The sequence below is a fragment of the Eurosta solidaginis genome, chromosome 3, assembly GCF_040869045.1.
Source record: "Eurosta solidaginis isolate ZX-2024a chromosome 3, ASM4086904v1, whole genome shotgun sequence".
Taxonomy (NCBI): Eukaryota; Metazoa; Arthropoda; class Insecta; order Diptera; family Tephritidae; genus Eurosta; species Eurosta solidaginis.
This window is the reverse complement of record NC_090321.1, coordinates 200243821-200261030: the sequence shown is the minus strand read 5'-3', so window position 1 is coordinate 200261030 and position 17210 is coordinate 200243821. Positions and strand designations below refer to the sequence as shown.

The following is a 17210-nucleotide window of genomic DNA, read 5'->3' as shown; positions in this document are numbered from 1 at the left end:
GGTTGTTCTGGCCCACATTTTCGATATCTCCCAAACCAACTAAGGTAACAAAATTAAAACTACCCTGCATTAATATCCTCGTCGAGGCCTATCGTTTGATACCCATATCGCACGACCACATTTTAGGGTTACCCTGGTCCACATTTTGGTCAATATCTCAAAAACCTTTCTAAATATTCGCAGTTTTTTTACCCTATAACCATGTCGAGCTACCACCAAATCTATGCTCAAAATTTCATCTCAATCGCTTCAGCCGTTCTCGAGCTTTGCGGTCCAGAAAAAACGGCTTTCAAAATATATATTATAGTATAGATAGATATTAGTAAAAGAAATTTTAATAATGAACATACCTCATGATTTTCTAATTGTCTGGCGCTATATTCAATATCCCCTTTGCATTGCTCAATTTGCTGTGTTATATAATCATTTTCACTTTTGGTAAAATTGCGCTGATTATATTGTATCAAATAATTAGATATAATTTCGTGAATATTTTCATCTGCATTGGCATTAAATAGATTCACTTTCCTACTTAATTCATTAACAAATGGATTGTAAGCATCAGAAAAATTTTGATCCAACATTATACGTTCTTTACGTGCTGACAAATATTTGACGACCATTCCCAAAAGATCAGCTTTTGTTTGTAATAATTTAATTTCGAATGGTGTTAATGGCTCTTTTGTACTGCTGCTCATTACACTGATTGAATGTGTGCTGCTTGAATCATTTGTATTTGATTTATTTATTAGTGACATTATATATTGTAGTTGTTCATCTTTTAAACGCATGATTACATTGAAGAAAATAAAGTTGGGTATATTGGAGAATATTGTACGCATTTTAGCCCATAGTGCATCCTTGGCTTCCTGTACAGTATTAGCTGGAACATATATTTATAATTGTATAAATTTAAATATTATACTATCGCAGAAGGCAATTGGGAAAAATGTATATAACAGCAAGACGTGATGATAGCCGAATGCGTTTGTAAACATATCGATCATCGCAGGAATGCGAGTTCAAATCATATTCCCGGGAGAAGAGATTTACAAAGTATAATCGAAACAGCTGTCGCCTTGTTCGTCCTGATGTCGAGTTGTTTAAATTTTTTCCCAAACATTTAATAACATAAAATTTTCATGATTCAATTACTAGAGGTTTTGTCTCCAATGATGACAGATCTTTGACACTCCCAAAGTGAAACATCTGGAGGGGTTGCTTTTACGAGGTAAGGAAAGCGGGGAATAATTCAATCCCCTTCAGTAGAAAAGTATCTTTGGTAGTATATTAGTAGTGATAATAAATTTGTAACAGACCTGTTAAATAATGATTACTAATGGTAATGATTAGCCGTTGCATTGATTATTTTCTTTAAACGCCATTTAATGATTACTTGCCATTATTTTCTATTTTTATTGATTACTTTTCAATAAATTAAACAAATAATCAAAAAAAAATCATGATTTTTTCCGATTATTGAAAAAAAAATCCAAAAAATCAAAAATAATCAAAAGTAATCAAAAAATGCCTTTTTGAATCCTTTGATTATTTTTGATTTTTTCGGTTATTTTAGATTTTTTATTTTTTTTAATTTTTTTTATTACTTTTGATTACACTACTCGACAAAAAAAATCTCCAAAAATGAAATAGGCCTTTCCTAAAGTAAAATTGTCTCCTGATTCCGAATATGTGGCAGATCTAGTTTCCGAGATATCGGCAATTTTTGCAGAACACTACTTCATATAGGTAGGGCAAAAATTTGTAGTTTTCATTTTTTCGTTTTAAACTGTTGAATTATACATTATACTAATTCCCATAAACATTTCTTGCCTTCAGCTCCTTTCAGTATCTTCAGTAGTTTGGCCACTATGCCAAAAAACGTTGAAAAAATTTTGAGAAAAAAAAAAATTTGTTTACAAAACTTCAGATTTAACCACTTTAAAATCGGAAAAATTCTATGGACGAAAAAAGTTAGCCCTCCTATGTTGTAGGTAATTTAACTACAAAAATTTTAAGCATACCAGTACAACAATCGGACGTGCCGTTGAGACTATAGCCCCGTTAACTTGCAAGCGTCTATCCTACAATTTTTTATAGAGGAAATTTTTATTCAAACTACGTTTTTATTTTTTATAACGTTTTATTATAGACATATGTTTGCACGTTAAACTGTATTCAATTGAGTAATATGAGTATAAATCAGCAATTAAGTAAAAAACCACAACGACAACAACATTAAATACATACATATCTACATCTAAAAAAGTCAAATTGAGCGATTTTACCGTGGTGGTTAATAGTGAGGGACGTGGGTTCTTTTAACTACCCGTTTATAATTTTCTGAGTTTGTCTCCCGTATTATTGTCCAGCAATAATCTCCCATCATTTGTTCATTCTAAAAACCTTGGTAACGCACGCTTTTCAAAAATCATGAGGTATTGGTGAAACTTTTACCCTGTTCATCACTTTCAGCACCTAGGTTTGCGGGAAAATTATCCAAATGTGAATGCAAAAAATGCATTTTGATGGACATGTTGCATTTCATAGCACTGTATTTTTTCAACAAGGCTTTGACCATCTCTCTATAGTTGGGATTGTTGTTGCCAAGAAATCCACTAACGACTTGCTTAAAGCTGTCCCAAGCCGCTGCTTTTACTGATGATAAATGATTAGCAAAAAATTTCGAAACTGCTTACCTTTAAGTCCGTACAAATTTTCCAATTAAATTGTTTATATTGAATGAGCTCAAGTAAATTGGATATGCTTAAACAAGTTTCTTTAGTATTCTCAGAATGTGCTACTGGTATTGACGGTAACGAATTTCCTTTATGGAGTAATGCTGCTTTTAAACTATGCTTTGAACTGTCTATAAACAAGCGCCAATCCTCCACTTTATTTTCTAATTTTAGTGCTTCAAATAAACCTTGAACATCATTGCAGTAGCAAATATTTTCACTTTTAGTAAAACAAGAAGAGAAAGTCTTGTGTCTATTTCGAAATTTGGAAGTACTTGTCGAAGGGCCAAGGCTGCCCCATTGCTGCAAACGATATCCTAGAACTTCGCTATCAAATTTCGATAATTTCAAATCTCTGGCCAAGTCATTAAGTTCGGCTTGCGAGACTCGATGTGGGACCTCTCTTTCTTGTTCACTCTCTGAATTATCTGCTTCAGCGTCTCTTTCGCTTGAGGCTTCAAAACTTATAGGCGGCCTAGGTATGGGTAATGTATGTTCATGTAGTTTTGGTTTTTTAGCTGATGCCACATTTGGATAACTTATTAATTTCCTCTTTTTTCTCGTTTTACCTTTAAGGTCTATCACGCAAAAATAACACTGGTCGTGGTTAAAGGGTTCAGTCCACATCATTGGAACACCAAACTTCATGTTATGACCTTTACCCGATACCCATCTCATTAAAGTTAATCTACAGGAGGCGCAAATAAAATCAGGTGTCCAAGATTTATCGAGATTTTTTACACGGAAACCGAAATAATGAAAGTATGCATCTTTGACAGAATTAGTTATTTTCCGAGCTGAGTTTCCGAAAATATAATGTGCGCAAATAAAGCAAAAATCATCCGGATTATTTTTACATTTAAAATCTCTTTTGCAACAAGCTATTTCGTAAACACATCTACCGATATAGTATGTATAAATTTGCACTACAATTTGCAAAACAAAATTTACAAGAAACAGTAGTGACAATTAAATACTTGAGGTATTTTTAAATTTATTAGACCCTAACGTAGAGTGGCCAAATGAAATGTCTCGCCAATTTTATCAAAGTAATACTAAAATTTTAGGATAGACGCTTGCAAGTAAACGGGGCTATAGTCTCAACGGCACGTCCGATTGTTGTACTGGTATTCTTAAAATTTTCGTAGTAAAATTACCTACAACATAGGAGGGCTAACTTTTTTTCATCCATAGAATTTTTCCGATTTTAAAGTGGTTGAATCTGAAATTTTGTAAAAAATTTCTTTTTTTTTCTCAAAATTTTTTCAACGTTTTTTGGCATAGTGGCCAAACTACTGAAGATACTGAAAGGAGGTGAAGGCAAGACATGTTTATGGGAATTAGTATAGTGCATAATTCAACAGTTTAAAAAGAAAAAAAGAAAAATACACATTTTTGCCGTACCTATATTAGAAGTAGTGTTCTGCAAAAATGGGAATTTTCATATTTTCGGCGATATCTCGGAAACTAGATCTGCCACAGGAAAATGGAAGTCATATTCGGAATCAGGAGAAAATTTCACTTTAGGAAAGGCCTATTTTATTCTTGGAGACTAAGGTTGATCAAAATTTGTTGAGTAGTGTTATATTTCCGCTTTGTTGAAAGAAAAGTTCTTGTTTGTTGCATGCACGGAATTATTTCTACATACAAGTACATTTTAGGATGCAATATTAAATCGTAACCGCTTATCGAGGCAAATATATACATACATGCAACATATAGGGCGAATGGTATATGAGCGTTGATCTAAACATATTCTCTGGTAAGTATATACACGTGCATAATTTGCTACACTCATTATATAAAATAATGCCGATCCTCTATGGTTCATCCTTAAGTCAAGCCAATTTTGTTTTGTATACAAAATTAATATATCCACTATTTTGGATTACGTTATGGCTATACACTGATTGTTTTGTAATCAAAGTTAATCATATTGTTCGCTTTATTTTAGTAATATTGGTTTAATATCATCGCCAGTGTGGGGCAATGTTCTCCAACAAAAGGTGGGCTAAAAAATTTGGTACAAAATGAGTTGTATAGCTATCTGGGTGATTCATATACTAGCATAGACATTTGGAAAACACGAAGTGCGTTGAAAGAAACTGCAAAACTCTTCAACACGCCTTTAGCTTCTTCTGCTCCTGTTGAGCGACTATTTTACTTTGCAGGAATTATAAATCCTCCAAGGCGTCAGTCTTTCTCGGACGTTTCATTCGAAACCTTAACTTTATTGAAAGCAAATGCAAATTTGTTATAATGACTAAAAAAACTTTTAGATAATGAATATGGGGTATTCCATCCCATTTCGACCAATTTTGAACCCGACCCCTTTAGAATTGCCTGAAAGTTTTTCTTCTTTTTCTAGCTTACGAAAGACGTTTTTCAGAAGTTTTTCAAATTTTTTCATCCAACTCAAAAAAAGTTATGAATTAAAAAAAAAACACCGTTTTTGTTTTCAAAATGCTATAACTTTTTCAAAAATTTACCGTTTGGGATCTTTTTTTTTTTTAATTTGTTTTTAAATGTACTTTTCGGAAAAAATTCAAATAAATTTTTAAAGTTTTTTTGTAACTTTTCAGTTTTTTGAGATTTTTCGAATTTCGCCCTTTTTTTTCTCATAAAAAACCAATCAATTCTGCAATCATCCCCACTAATCCCGGAGTGGGCCGGGAATTTTTTTTTTTATTTAATTGAAAAAAAAACTTAAAATTTTTTTTTGTATTTTTTCCGGAAAGTAAATTTAAAAACATATTTAAAAAAAAAATTATTCCAAACGGTAAATTTTCATATCAGCAGTACCAATTTTATTACCACTTTTTCCATATGAGTTTTTATTTTAAATTTCAGATGCTTCACTTTAGAAAATGTAATCTCGCTGTCACTGCTAAGCACATTTGTCGCAATTTCGAAAGGGGTGAGTAAATCTATTAGAACATCAACTGCAGTCACTGTCCGAAATTGCGATATTTTGAGAGGCCTTGTTGTTGAAAATTGAACTATCAGCAATTACTGTAACAATAGAAGATCTTAGATAGATAGATAGATGTTGTGAGGTTAAGCACTGCGACCTATTGGTCTATTGTGCCCTCAATTCTCTTTACAACACTTCATCCAAGCCGAGTTCTCTGAGAAAATCCAGAATGGTTCCCGGCTTCAGAGAGTGTATGTGACTATTTTCTAGTTTGGATGATCCTAGGATTCTAAGTCTTCGTCTCGCGACTGCCTCACATTCCTTCAGGATGTGTTCTGCAGACTCATCTTCGACATCACAGAAGCGACAGAGGCTACTAGCTGATATGCCCAATTTATGCATATGTCTCTTTAGCCTACAGTGACCTGTGAGTATACCTGTTACAATCCTAAGGCTACTTTTTGGGAGGTTAATCATAGCCTTATATCGCTTCGAGTTGTACCCTCCTATTAGTGCCTTTGCCTGCCGAAGTCCTGGACTTTCGCGCCAGTGTTGTTCTCTGAGGCACGCCTCCTTTTGTATAAAGTCCTCCCTTATTGTTTGTGACCCTATTGGCACCATAGGCTCGGGTCCTATTGGCTTTCCGGCCGCTGCCAACTTGGCAAGCTCGTCTGCTCGCTCGTTACCATCCACTCCTCCGTGTCCAGGTACCCATGCCAGACGGATGGTGTTGTTGACTTCTAGATTGTTTAGCCTCTCCACGCACTCAAGGACTGTTGATGATTTAATCTCAACCGAAGCTAATGCCTTGAGTGCAGCCTGACTGTCGCTGAGTATAACGATTTTCTCGTTGGTATATCCCCGCTGTAAATTTATCTCTGCACACCGGCTTATGGCAACAACTTCGGCCTGGAAGATGCTCGGATATTTTCCGAGTGGTAGGGATATTTTGGTTCGGGGCCCGAAGATCCCCGCTCCTATGCCTTCCGGTGTCTTCGAGCCATCGGTGTACCATATTATAGTGTGTTCCTGGTGAAGCGCTTCAATCCTGGAGGTGTCCCACGTACATTTGTTCCCCAGCTCTATTTTGAAGCGCTTCTCAAACTTAACTATCTTCCTCGTATCATCTCTGGGAAGTTGGATAAGTGGAATCTGCTCCTGCAGCTTCGCCATGCTCCGTGACTGTATCACTTTGCCTCTTCCACATCCCTCTTTAGCTATGTTTACTAAAGTACTCCTGGCTGCCTGCTCAATTATTATATGTAGAGGCGTTAACTCAAGCAGCACTTCTATTGCTGCCGTCGGGCATGTTCGCATGGCTCCCGTAATGCAGACACACGCTAAGCGTTGAAGCTTCGTGAGCGATTTTTGTACGGTCACCATGGTTGTTCTTGATGCCCACGCAACTGCTCCGTACACTATGGTAGGTCTCACTATCATAGTGTACATCCATCTTAGGATCTTTGGGCTGCATCCCCAGGATCTTCCTGCAATACGTCTGCTCACCATTATTGCTCTTGTGGCCTTTGATATGGTGTTGTCGACGTGTTTCTTCCATAAGAGCTTAGAGTCAAACGTGACTCCCAAGTATTTCACCTCAGACGTGCACTCCATCTGTACTCCATCCATTGTGATTTGCCTAATCCCTTCCAGTTTCTTCAGGCGTTTATCCATATACGGATTGGACGCTGTATCTCTCTTCTCTCGAGTACCCGATTCACACTTTCGTGTGTCGTGTTGTCGAAAGCCCCCTCTATGTCCACAAATGCGCATAGAGTTATCTCCCCGCACTCGAGCGCACTTGGATTTCTGTGGACAGCTGATACAGTGCAGTTTCTGTCGACCTGCCTGTTCTGTATGCATGCTGATCTTTATGTAGTGGCACTCTAACGAGAGCCTTTGATCTAATCTCATGGTCTACAATCTTCTCCATTGCTTTGAGAGCAAAGGATGTCAGGCTTATAGGCCTAAAGGACTTAGGACTGGAGTAGTCCTTTTTAGCCACCTTAGGTATAAAGACCACTTTTGCTCTTCTCCACAGCGTCGGGATGTATGCCAGTGCGAGGCTATCCCTCATAATCCGGACCAGGTGTGGGATCAATTCCTCGCCCTGCTGCAGAAAGGCTGGATATATACCATCCACTCCCGGAGATTTGTAGCTCTGGAAAGACTTTACTGCCCACTTAACTGTGCCATCGTTGAAGAGTTCTTTAGCGAGGTTCCAATCTGTGGGTGTTGGTCTCCCTTCTCGAGCCTCCTCCGTTGAGGTATCCGAGGATGCGTCCGGGAAATGAGCTGCAAGCAGGGCACGTGCTCTTTCTTCCTCAGTCCTTGAGTAGGTTCCATCAGGGAGCTTAATTGATAGTCGTGTCTCCCTTTGGTCCTTGGCTAGGGCTTTGTGGAGCCTTGCCGCCTCTGGAACCTCCGAAATACCCTCGCAAAATTTCCTGAAGCTCTTTCTTTTAGCTTTTCTAATCTCTTTGTTATATGCTGTTAGATTCGCTGTGTATTGCTCCCAGTTTCCCGTGCGCCTCGCTTGGTTAAAGAGTTTGCGCACGGTTTTCCTCGTTTCCGAGAGTTTCCTCGACCACCAGGGGGTTTTATTTCCTGGGCCTTTGGATTCTCGACAGCTAGAGTTAAACGCTTCAATAATGATGACGAACTGGATAATAAGTTGGTCCGACATTGAGGGTTCAGAGGAAACCGCCCATCCAGAGACCATCTCATCAGCCAGATCGTTACCCAGGGTTATGTCCAGACTTCTTCTCTAGACCTAGTGATGAAGGTTGGTGAATTCCCAACGTTGTATATGCTTAGGTCATTACTAATAATAAATTCAAGAACGGACTCACCCCTCGAATTGGTGTCTGTACTGTTCCATACCTCGTGGTGGGCGTTCGCGTCGCATCCCATGATCAACGGTATTTTTGCCCATCTGCAGTATTCCGTCAGTTTCTTCACACCCTCTGGAGGGACCTCGTAGTTGTCTCCCGCAAAGTAGGCCGCTGCGAAGACGATGTCTGTTGACTCTCCTTGTATTACCATCGTCGCCTGAACTGCTACGGAGTCTTGACTCATAAACTCTGTAATGCAAAAATAGTTAATGGAGTTGTTAAGCACTACACACGCTCTTGGTCTTTCTTGAGAAAGATCCCAAATTACCTTATTATTTCTCTCTTTTAAGCCTCTCACCTGACCTTTGTACACCCAAGGTTCTTGGATGAGTGCTATGCCCAGATCTTCCGAGGCAAACCTGCGTGCTATTACTGCCGAAGCAGCTATAGCATGGTGCAGGTTGATCTGGGCAACCTTTGTGTATGGGCCGGTCAGTGCTGAAGCCTTACCGGCTCGTCCTCATCGGACAGCCGCGGGTTTTCCTCTCCTCTGTCCTCCAACCCTAGGTCTTCTAAGTTTAGACCTTCCAGGAGCTCATCTGTTGATGGAGCTTGCGTATGCTCTTTACCGGTGATTAACCCGGTTGTTGACCCTGTGGCTGACGAGACACTGGTTGGGCACTGGTTGGATGTTGCTGGCCTGGATGTTGTTGCTACCTCCTCGCTTTGCTCCCCAGTGCTCTGGACTTGTCCTGGAACGTGGGGTTGTTCCACACTGGCTGGGGCTTTTTGCTTCCAAGGTCTGACCGGGACGAAGCTGAACCGGTAGTTCACCTTGAAGCTAGCTTCCTTTATTTTAATGAACGATGCCTCGTCAATTGCCATGTTTACCCGCAAACCCCCCTCCTCAGCACTGCTGCTGATTATACGCCACATCCCAACATTTAAGAAGGTGTTCTGTGCCTTCAGCAGTTTAAGTGCGAATTCTTTGTCACTACTTCTGGGGAGATACATAGTGACGGTGCGCGTCGGCGGTCCCCTTTCCTCGTAATAAGGGCAACATAAAAAGAACTGAATTCCATCTAGTTGGCAACTTTGGATTAGTTTTTTAACTGTCTTTTCAGTTTGTATTAAATGTTTCTCGAGACCATATATACGTTTACTCGAATGATTGAAACTCATCACCAGTTTTGAAACCATTTGGATGACTCCACAACATTCTGGTAGTTTCATTTCTAAATTAAGACTCAATTGAAGTGTATGTGCACTGCATGGATGACTGGTTATGTCAGGGCTCAAACCCCGAACAGCATTTGCGTTCATACATTCTCTTGAAGATGGAAAACCCGATAGTGGCTCCATAGACTTGATGTCGATCCTTTGTTTTGTACCGTTTTTTCACAATATAAACAAATAGCACTGTTCTTATTTTCACTTCTTTGTAAAATTGTAGCTTTTTAATTTTTGACGTTAATTTAATAATCTACAAACATATTTTGTGAATAATTTTTCGATTTTCCGTTTACGTAGACGGACAGCGGGTATCCGAATTTTCCATTTATGAATCCGGATATCCGGATAACCGGATTTTTTGCTTAGCTATCCGTTATTCGAATATCCGGTTTATCCGGATAGTTGAAAATCCGGAGGCAGTTCACAGCCCTAATTTCTACTACTAATATTTTACGAAAATTCGCAAGGAAAAAACACAGTTAACGGATGTCAATTCAATCTGGGAGCAAACCTCTTGTGATTGAATCATGTACAATTTTAAAAACTGTTTGCAAAAAATGCGTGAATGCATTTAAAAGTAAAGTGGCCAATTCCCATTTTGCAATAACAACCAACTATCGTTGTTGCTACTACTCAACTAAATATTATATGTATATACAAATTGACTTACGACTGCTTGTTTGATTTATATAAAATAGATAAAACACATCAAGATCACGTAGTGCCTGTTTAACACCGTCCAATGCCAAATTTTCGCTTGCATTTTTTGCTGTTAAACGCACTGGCATTGTTGTAATTATTAACTCCTTATTTTTTTCTTCTTGTTTAATTTGCATCTCCAATGCATTACATTTAAATTCTAATAAGCTAACACGAGATTTGTGTGTTTTATATTTATTATGTAGACTTATATGTTGAATGTCTGCGTAAGAGTTGAAAAGTAGTATTTATTAATATATATAAAACTATATATATATTTATGTATACCTTACTTTTTGTCTTAATATTAATTGCCAATGTTTCATACTCCTTCCTATATTCATCCAAACGCATCTTTATATCTTCCTTGTGTTTTTGCAATTCTTGCACTTTGAGAAAGGATTGCATTTCTTTAGGCAAATAGCTTCTTGCCGAAGTCTGAAAAATTATAAGCATCATATAATAAGATGTCGCAAAAGTGAAAATGCAATAACTTTTGCCCACAAGTGCTTCATACGGCTCTCTATAAATCTGTTATCATCTTATGAAACATCTCTTGATGTACGGGTTGGAGTCATGGAGGCAGGGCCGTATAGAGAATATCCGGGCCCGGGACTAAACAATGTTTGCCACATCAACGAAATGATTTTTGGACTAAGAGCTGACAATAAAATTAACCCAGAATATTTACTGTTTATACTATTTTATTGTAATACTGTTTTCACACAGACGGCTTATTGAATAACAAAGGCAGTTTTCTACATTAAGACGCTTATTGAGCTCAATCTTCCCTACAAAATTCGAATCTATAATTATTTCATTAGTAGCTAATCGAATGCCTAATGAAGTCAAAAGCACAATGCAACTCTGTTGGCAGCGTTCCGCTTCTTAGTTTTTGGTGGGTTCAGTGCTTAAAAATGTCATTTGTCAAAGTAAATGTCATTGTCTGCATGGCGGAACGATACAAGGTGGCCGCGTCGAACAGCTGATTATAACCTTTTTTATTTGATTTGATACATCAACTACCGGCGCAGTACGATTTTGACATTTGTCCATCGAATTTACAAGTACATGGAATTGTTTTGTTTGTAGGTATGTCACCATGCTGCCACCTTGTATCGTTCCGCCATGATTGTCTGTCATATAGCATTGTCATTTTATTCGTTTGACATTTCATCCTTCATACTAATCGGGCAGTTACTTCTGTGTGAAAGCAAAAAATTTACGATTTCATTAGAAGGTGAAATGAGATCATTAAGTTTCTGTGTGAAAACAGTATAACGTAGAAATAAAATTCTCTTTTAAAAGCCACATATTGTTTCAAATAATCTTTTCTAGTTATTTGGTAACATTTTAGTACATTTCTGATAAATATAATGATGATTATAAATTTTAGTTATTCAATATAGAAGATTCGGATATCAAAGAGTGGCTTTTCTTGCTTTTTTCGCTGCAAAATTTTTATAATACATAATATCAAAATTTAACTGCCTTACCAAAACGGATTCAACACAAAGCATGGCAAGTCCTGAAACTCGCTCTTGAGATGAACACGATCTATTAAAGTTTTTGATTCTTGAAAGGACGATGAAGGAACCTTCTGCACTAGCTACAGTCACAGGTATGGTGCAAAAGATACGTAAAGCAACACAAATATTGGGGAAAATTGTATACAGATTTTGAACATAGATGGCATTTAGCAATTCCAACGGTGACAGACCTTTATCAAAATTTGCTTCGTAAATGTGTTTCAAGTGAATTATTTCGCATTCTAAGCTTTGAGAAATGTCCGACTTGTATTTTTCGACAAATTTTGCTGCGCTCGCCCGAACCGTAGTTTCATCCATGTCTTCAAATTGCCACAAAAAGGAAAACGTCTCGTTCAAATTTCTCATAGCTGTAAATCGTTCAGTAATGCCAGTGATTACCGAATCGACGATTACTAAGAATGTATTGTTTTTAAAATCAGACTCCGGATCATCCGTAATCGTCTCATTTAAATTATCTTCAGAACATCTTTTGGGTTTTCTCTTTCGAATGTCCGGAAACTTTGGCGAGATGTTCAATTGAATAGCAACTATTTTGCATTCGTTTAAAATTTTTTCGCTTTGGTTACTGATCAGCTTCAAATCAGCTAATAAGGTATCTATATTAGAGGTTTACGCCGATCACTTTATCGGCGGCGTAGGTTCTATTATAAACCGGCAGCGCCGGCGCGGGCGGCGCGCCGGCGGATGCCGGTGTACTTACTTTAAAAATCTTGATTTTTCTATTTAAAAAAATAATATTTAGGAAAGGTTTTGTTTGTATGTATTTAAGGAAATCAACGTCTTGGCCTTTTCTGAAATATCCGGGGTTTTGCCTCAAAATCTCGCAGATTGTTCAAAAATTTTCAGGAGTAGCTCCTTGCGGATGGATTGTCCATCGTTCACTTACTCCATAGAGACTCCGAAACTAACCCCGGTCTTTGGAATTGGTACTGCTGAAAAGAAATAGACATACATAAAATGGTCACACTTTTGTCTGTATATCTCATGCAAAGCGTAGTTTCACCTGGCATTAACTCCTAATAATCGTCGCGCACACACAATTTCTTTAAATCATTTGTCGCTTCTTGGCGGTCACGCACAAATGCGACTTACGGTTACTATTAATGGTCTATTAATACTCATGACTCTCGTGGCACAGAGCTTACTTACTTACTTAATTGGCGCTTAACCGTCTAAACGGTTATGGCCGTCCAACAAGGCGCGCCAGTCGCTTCTTCGCTCCGCCAACCGGCGCCAATTGGTCACACCAAGGGAGTTTAAATCGTTTTCCACCTGGTCCTTCCAACGGAGTGGGGCCGCCCTCTATCTCTGCTTCCATAGTCGGGTTCCGATAGAAACACTTTCTTGACCGGAGCATCATCTTTCATTCGTATAACATGGCCTAGCCAGCGCAGCCTCTGCGTTTTAATTCGCTGGACTATGTTGATGTCTGCGTATAGCTCGTACAGCTCATCAATATATCTTCTTCGGTACTCGCCATCGCCAACGCGTAGAGGTCCATAAATCTTTCGAAGAACTTTTCTCTCGAACACTCCCAAAGCCGCTTCACCTGCTGTTGTCTTGGTCCATGCTTCTGCCCCTTATAGCAGGACGGGTACGATAAGTGACTTGTAGAGTATGATTTTCGTTCGCCGAGAGAGGACTTTACTTTTCAATTGCCTACCTAGTCCAAAGTAGCATTTATTGGCAAGATTGATTCTTCGCTGGATTTCAGTGCTGATGTTGTTGCTAGTGTTGATGCTGGTTCCCAAATAAACGAAGTCTTTTACTATTTCGAAATTATGGCTGCCAACATTAGCGTGGTTGCCAAGGCGAATATGCGCTGACTCTTTGCTCGATGACAGCAGGTACTTCGTTTTGTCCTCATTCACCATCAAACCCATCTTTACCGCTTCTTTTTCCAGTTTGGAGAAAGCAGAACTAACAGCGCGGGTATTTAGGCCGATGATATCAATGTCATCAGCATATGCCAGTAATTGCACGTGGCACAGGGCGCATCCAGTTTTTTCGAGCTACAATCCCCGATGATTAAGAGCTACAATTCCCGATGTGCGAACAGTAGCAATCCCGACCACCAGTCGCTACCAGGCCTCCTGACCTTCACACCATATGCCAGCACATAAGCTATAGGACTGCGACTTCGAAATCATACTTTCGTCGACGGCACTTTCCTAGAAACTCTAGCTGTAGCTCCGAAGACATTCCAACGGATGCTTTTGTCACGCTATGCTGCCGAGCTACACCAGAGAAACACCTTGAAACGTTAGGGAGTGAATATTCGGCCAAGGATGCCGCCCTCGAAATGATAAGCAGTCTAAGTGGATGTCATTGCGTAACTCACGGGTGAAAATCGTATAATCCTCGGCGCATCTACATAATTAAAATTTTACAAACACCCTGGATAAAATTTTTAAAATGTAGAGCAAAGTTTGCATACGTTTGTGTTCACAACATTGATTTCAATAGTCTTCCTTAAATCAAAACGATATTTTAGAATGAAAGTTAACTGCTGTTTTCCGGCCTTATGATATAAGAGCTCATTATGGATGACCGCGTTGCTTCAGTTTTCAGCCTAGTTGGACTGTCCACTACGTTAGGGTAGTAGCACACACGGTCATTAGTTCGACTGTCTTGGGAAAGCTTTTACTTCACCACTTTGAGTATTCTTGCGAAGGACCAAAGCCTCACCTGGTAAATATATTTTTTTTGTTATTTGGATTGAAGTCGACACAGACACAATGCGGTCGACTACTAAGATATATAAAACATAAAATTAATGTTACAATTAAAAATAATTACATTCAACCATACATATGATAGAAAATACAAAATATCAGGCCAGACGTGACAGTATTGAATTATGTAACTCGGAAAACGAACATTCAAAACTGATGCAGTTATACAAGTTGTTGTAGTGCGAGCACCAGCTTCGCAGTGAATTATTTTTGGCAAAATTTTGCTGGCAAAGTGGTAAATAAAAAGGCACAAAGTGCCTGGACGTTCTACCAGGAACAGCAAAATTTAGTCGACTAACAAGATCAGATGAGTCGATCTCGCCCATAAGCTTGTGAATAAACATTACCCCGAGTAAAGTTCTTCGATTTTCTAAAGTTGGCAGATTTATAATGAGAAGCCTATTTCTATATGGTGGTAAATGCACACTAGAAACCCAGTTAAGACAACGTAGTGCAAATATAATGAATTGCTTCTGTACTGACTCAATACGCTTTATAAAGTTTTGATACCCTGGGCACCAGACACACGAACAATACTCTAAGATTGGTCGTACCAACGATGTGTAGAGGGTCTTAGTCAGATACGGATCATTAAACTTCTTAGCCCATCGCTTCACAAAAGCAAGTATTGATGAAATATACGTATTAAAAGTCAGTTTAGGATCAAAAAGAACGCCTAGATCACTTACGACAGATATACGCTCCAAAGGAGAGCTGTTTAACGTATACGATGTCAAACTTGGCTTCACTCGGTGAAATGTCATTAGTTTGCACTTCGAGCAATTCAAAACTAGTAAATTTGCAGTAAACCAGCATTGAAATGAGTCCAAGTCTTCCTGAAGAAACTCCACACAGGAAGACTCTGAAGGCAAGTATGAGTAACAAAGTTTAACATCATCCGCATGCATAAGAGTTCGGGAATGTATGAGAGTTTGTGGTAAGTCATTTATAAACAAGGTAAAAAGTAACGGACCCAAATGACTACCCTGAGGCACACCAGACGTTACATCAAACAACCTAGAAAGACTATTTTTATTAAAAACGCTTCACAAGGCAGTCGGTTCTATGTACCGGAGCGACTTGGGATTTTTCCCGACCAAGGACTGTCATTTCAGTGTAACCCCATTTAATTTGTTGCGTCCCTCCCAGAAATTGTCATCCTCCCAGCAACTCCTTGCAGCAGGACTGCTCCATATTCTCTTGCTCCGGGAAGGTATCGAATCCAATCCGGGTCCGTCTCCTGACCTCGGTCCTGAGAAATGGTTTTGCTGCATCTGCCGGAAAATAATCTTTTTAGGACGGTCATACTCTGTTCAGTGTGCCTCGTGTAAGGGATGGTTGCATCGTACAGGTTGTTCTGGGCTTGATCCCAAAACCCGACGTCCACGTAACTTTTATACATCTTTTGTGGCTCCTTGCTGTTCACGCCCAAGGGCGTCCCGTAGTCTACGCCTAAGCGCCCCCCCCCCCCACTACCTTCCAGCAGCCCCGCTGCTCAGCAAGCCACAACAAGTACCCGCTGCTGCTCGCGCCCCACGGCGCCAACAACTCAAACAGCTGCTACCACTCATAACTACTATCTTATTAATAGAGTCGGTAGCAATGCTGAGCATCAGCCCCAGCCCACGCCTCCCCCCCCCCCCCTCCGCTGCTGTTCGCGCCCCACGGCTCCAACAACTCAAACAGCTGCTACCACTCATAACTACTATCTTATTAATAGAGTCGGTAGCAATGCTGAGCATCAGCTCCAGCCCCCGTCTTCCCCCCCCCCCCTCTTTTCCGGCAGCAATCGTGTAGGTCAGGGAAACATACTCTTGGTCCCTACCTCCGTTTGCACCGTTTGCCAGCACAGAATATATATGTTTGCGACATCCGCCCAATGCAGCTCCTGCCTTGGGTGGTGCCACATTCCTAGATGTTCTGGTCTCCGCGACGGCAACCCCCCGATGGGTTTCATCGCGCCATGTTGCCAAGTCGCAAACCCAAATCATCCGGATACCCCAATGCTTGCCCAAGGACGCCCAGTCCCAGGGCCACAACAGCAATTGCGTCCTGGCCTTCCACAACCCAGGCGTAGTCACCCGTCACTTACCCCCAGAGTGGCGGCGTCTCCCCTTATGCACTTCAGAATTCAGCAGTTAAACTGTAATGGACTAACTGGGAAGATTACGGAGATAGTCGATTTCATGAAGCGGCACAACATCCGCATTGCTGCGATTCAAGAGACTAAACTCACAGCAAGATCTGCATTGCAGACCTGCTCTGGGTATAATGTCCACAGAAAAGACCGCGAGAGCGGAAATGGAGGCTGCCTCGCGTTTATCATACACCACTCTGTGCAATATTATATATTTGATCCTGGAATTAACCGCAGGGACAATGTCTTAGAACGTCAAGGCCTATCTGTCCGGTCAGGCGATGCAAACCTAGAAATCATCAACATCTATATCCCTCCTGCCACCTGTTGCCCCAGTGGATACCGCCCTAATTTCAGGGCCTTACTCACT

General features: G+C 39.7%; 1 protein-coding gene across 1 annotated transcript in view; it reads right to left on the bottom strand.

Moving 5' to 3' along the window:
• The window catches only part of dgt5 (dim gamma-tubulin 5), a 75721-nt gene that overhangs the window by 16847 nt on the left and 41664 nt on the right, over nucleotides 1-17210 (bottom strand). The window contains exons 3-5 of the mRNA XM_067774639.1: nucleotides 10712-10856; nucleotides 10390-10641; nucleotides 351-883 (exon numbers count right to left, since the gene is read on the bottom strand). Coding sequence (XP_067630740.1) covers nucleotides 351-883; nucleotides 10390-10641; nucleotides 10712-10856 — 930 coding nt within the window. The remainder of the gene's footprint in view (nucleotides 1-350; nucleotides 884-10389; nucleotides 10642-10711; nucleotides 10857-17210) is intronic.